General features: G+C 41.6%; 1 protein-coding gene across 1 annotated transcript; it reads right to left on the bottom strand.

The window, feature by feature from the left end:
- Positions 1–34: 34 nt before the first annotated feature.
- LOC103461329 (GMP reductase 1-like) lies at positions 35–2,395 on the bottom strand (the record flags this gene model as incomplete). The annotated part of the gene is made up of 5 exons (XM_008403639.2): positions 35–649; positions 880–961; positions 1,049–1,222; positions 2,058–2,141; positions 2,276–2,395. Coding segments are annotated over 5 exons (654 nt in total), but the record flags the coding sequence as incomplete, so codon positions are not given.
- Positions 2,396–3,025: the final 630 nt, after the last annotated feature.

Raw genomic sequence — 3,025 nt, 5'->3', positions numbered from 1 at the left:
GGATGGATGGATGGATGGATGGATGGATGGATGGATGGATGGATGGATGGATGGATGGATGGATGGATGGATGGATGGATGGATGGATGGATGGACCCATGAGTGGATAAGTCAAAAACAGTAAGATATGTTGTTCATAAAACTACATTTTTATTTTCCATACTTTTATAGACATGGAAATACTTAGATTTAATACTTTTTGTAACAAATCTGTGAATGAGATTCCGGAACTGCCTCCACTACTAACAGTTAAAGCTTTGCTCGTGAGAACCAAAATAGTCTAGAGCCAGAGCAGTGCCATTCAGTTTACACATTCAAACAAGTACGCCTAAACTGAATCACCACTCAGTTCTTTTGTTGCCAAAGGTGAAGCTGACATCAAGTATTTGGAGACTCGTTAAAGACTAGCATTCAAAATTTGAAAAATAAAAACACCTCCATCAATTAAGTTTAATTCAGACAGCAAATGCTCTTGTATTTCCACAACTAAGCTGTCCGTCAGCCCTTTCACAGTCGTATAAGCACAAACAACATGTCCTTACAGAGATAATGTGTCCTTTGAGTCCATGTGCTGAGTCTGCACACTCTATGACAGCGCTCAGCTGTGGATAACCCACTCCTGTCTTGATCCTGGTCGTGCACACCGAACCTGAAAAATACACCGTTAGAGAAAGGGATGTCTTTCTTCATACAATCTCTGGCTACAGAAACACGCTGTGGAGAATTAGTGCATTTACTCCTACTTGTATATACATTTTCAAACCGTGTATTAGTTTTCCTTTACAACATATTGTGCATGAGCAGGCAACTTAATTCATATAATGGCAAACGCACTTTCTGTTTTCTTATTAAACACTCGGATGATTTTTATCCACCGACCTGGACCGATACCAACTTTGATTATATCAGCACCAGAGAGGATGAGCTCCTCCACCATCTCCCCGGTTACCACATTTCCAGCCTGCAACATAGATGCCAAAAAGCACTCATAGATCAGCCTTTATCTCAAACACCTGTTGTATGAGGACGGATGGGCCCGTTTCCTTACCATGATAGTGTGTTTGGGGAACTTTTCCCTCACCGTCTTGACGAACTCCACAAAGTACTCAGAGTAGCCATTGGCCACATCCAGACAGATGTACTGGAGGGCAGGGACGGCCTGCAGGATGGCACACAGCTTCTCCAGGTCTGCATTGCCACTGCCTGAGCTGGCGGCTACATGCTGAGTGGACAGAAAATACACCGCTTCATCTTCAGTGTGTTATGTGGCAGAGCAACACTGAAGTACAATAACACGTGGCTTTCAAGTACAATTTTGAAAACTGGGATGTGCATTTGTGCTGAACTGACTGCAGTCAATAACTCTGTTTTGGGACAGGTTTCCACCATGTTGGTCTGCTCTTCATTACAAAAATAGCAAGTGCTCAGTCACACTGGGTGCAGAGCACCTATTCACATCAAGTCTGGCCCCAAGGATTCCCAATAGGATTTATGTCTGGGCTTTGACTTCTATCACATAGACATGTTGTGGTTTAAACCTTTACATTTTAGCTCCGTCTGGCTGGACGTTTGGGGTCACGGTCCTGTTTAAAGGCGAACCTCTGCCTTTGAGTCAACATTTTATTTGACCTCCAACGGGTTTTCTTCCAATAAAGTCCTATTTAACGCCACTCATTTGCTAAATTTCTTTTGTTCCAGCTGAAGAAATACACCCCGATTATCCTGCCACTACCACCTTGTCTCACTTTTGTGTGTTCTAAGTAATGTGTGGGACAGTTTTACTCCACAATTTGCCCTACATTTGCATGTAGGGCAAATCCAATGAAAGTGTAATCTGACCCAACGTGTTAGGGGAAGCAGAAATGCTTGCCATGATTTTCTAGTTTTTAAATTGCAAAAAAAAAAAAAAATCATAAACCATTTATTCCTTTTCACCACTATCCCATGTGTTGGTCAATGATGTAGAACTACAATATCATATATTGAAGTTTCTTATTGGAATATGACAAAATGTGACATGTTTTCAAATACTTTGAGTGGAGAAGTGGTGACGTTACCTCTAAGCATTCTGGATGGTCAGCAGCAAAGCTTTTCCAGTCTTCTACAGAGTAGTGTTTATGAATGGCTGTGAAGAGGGTGTGCTAAAGATAAAGTAAAAACAAACATGCTCAAGGTGGAGGGAAAACCGTACTATCATACAGTTTCAGCTGAGCTGAATGGAAACGATGCCTCTCTACCACATGAGAAGAAAAAAAAAACACTTTCAAAAACTCACTTTACTGAGAACCTTTGCCATCTCAAAGGTTCCTGTTGTGTCCATGTTGGCTGCAATGATGGGGATGCCAGTGTAGGTCTGCTTGGAGTTGCGGAATGTGAAGGTCCTTCGAAGATCCACCTAAAGTTAAAGAAGAGACTGAACTTCATCTAGAAATGAACGAAACATTTGGAAATTCCCTCTGAACCTCGAAGTTACTGGTCTACTGCCTGAAACGTGGATACACTGAATCAATTAGATTCACAAGTTGGCTTCTAATGTGATGTGATGACCTGTAAAACAAAGTTTAAGTCTGGCTGCTTTTTGTAAGCTCTGGTCTTTAACGGTTTCTACGTATGTTATTACTAGTAGTTGGGAACTTCTCGAGGTTTGTTTCTCCTTTTGACTACAGAAGACTTTTTTTCCATGTAGAGGCAGGACATTTATTACATAAAATCAATCTCACCATTGGAACTCATGTGTTGTACAATGTTCCTTCTGCCAGAGTGAAATTGTTTTTTAGAGCTGCAGATGAAATTGGCTCACATCTCATCCTGGCATAAAGGCGGTTCAGTAAGTGCTTCCAGTGCGGCAAAGTCATTTTTTTTCAAGGCAGCAAATAAACATTTCTGACTTTCAGCACAAGCTGACGCGCTGATTTTCCTTCCCCTCCGATATTAAACGATGAAGTATGACGCCTGGATCCTCTGGAGTCGTTTTTAAGGAAGTGAGACTTGAGCTGCAAGTCTGGCAGTCTGCTAAAGCAATATT

This window comes from Poecilia reticulata, unplaced genomic scaffold, assembly GCF_000633615.1.
Source record: "Poecilia reticulata strain Guanapo unplaced genomic scaffold, Guppy_female_1.0+MT scaffold_1083, whole genome shotgun sequence".
Lineage (NCBI taxonomy): Eukaryota > Metazoa > Chordata > Actinopteri > Cyprinodontiformes > Poeciliidae > Poecilia > Poecilia reticulata.
This window is presented reverse-complemented; position numbering and strand designations above follow the sequence as displayed.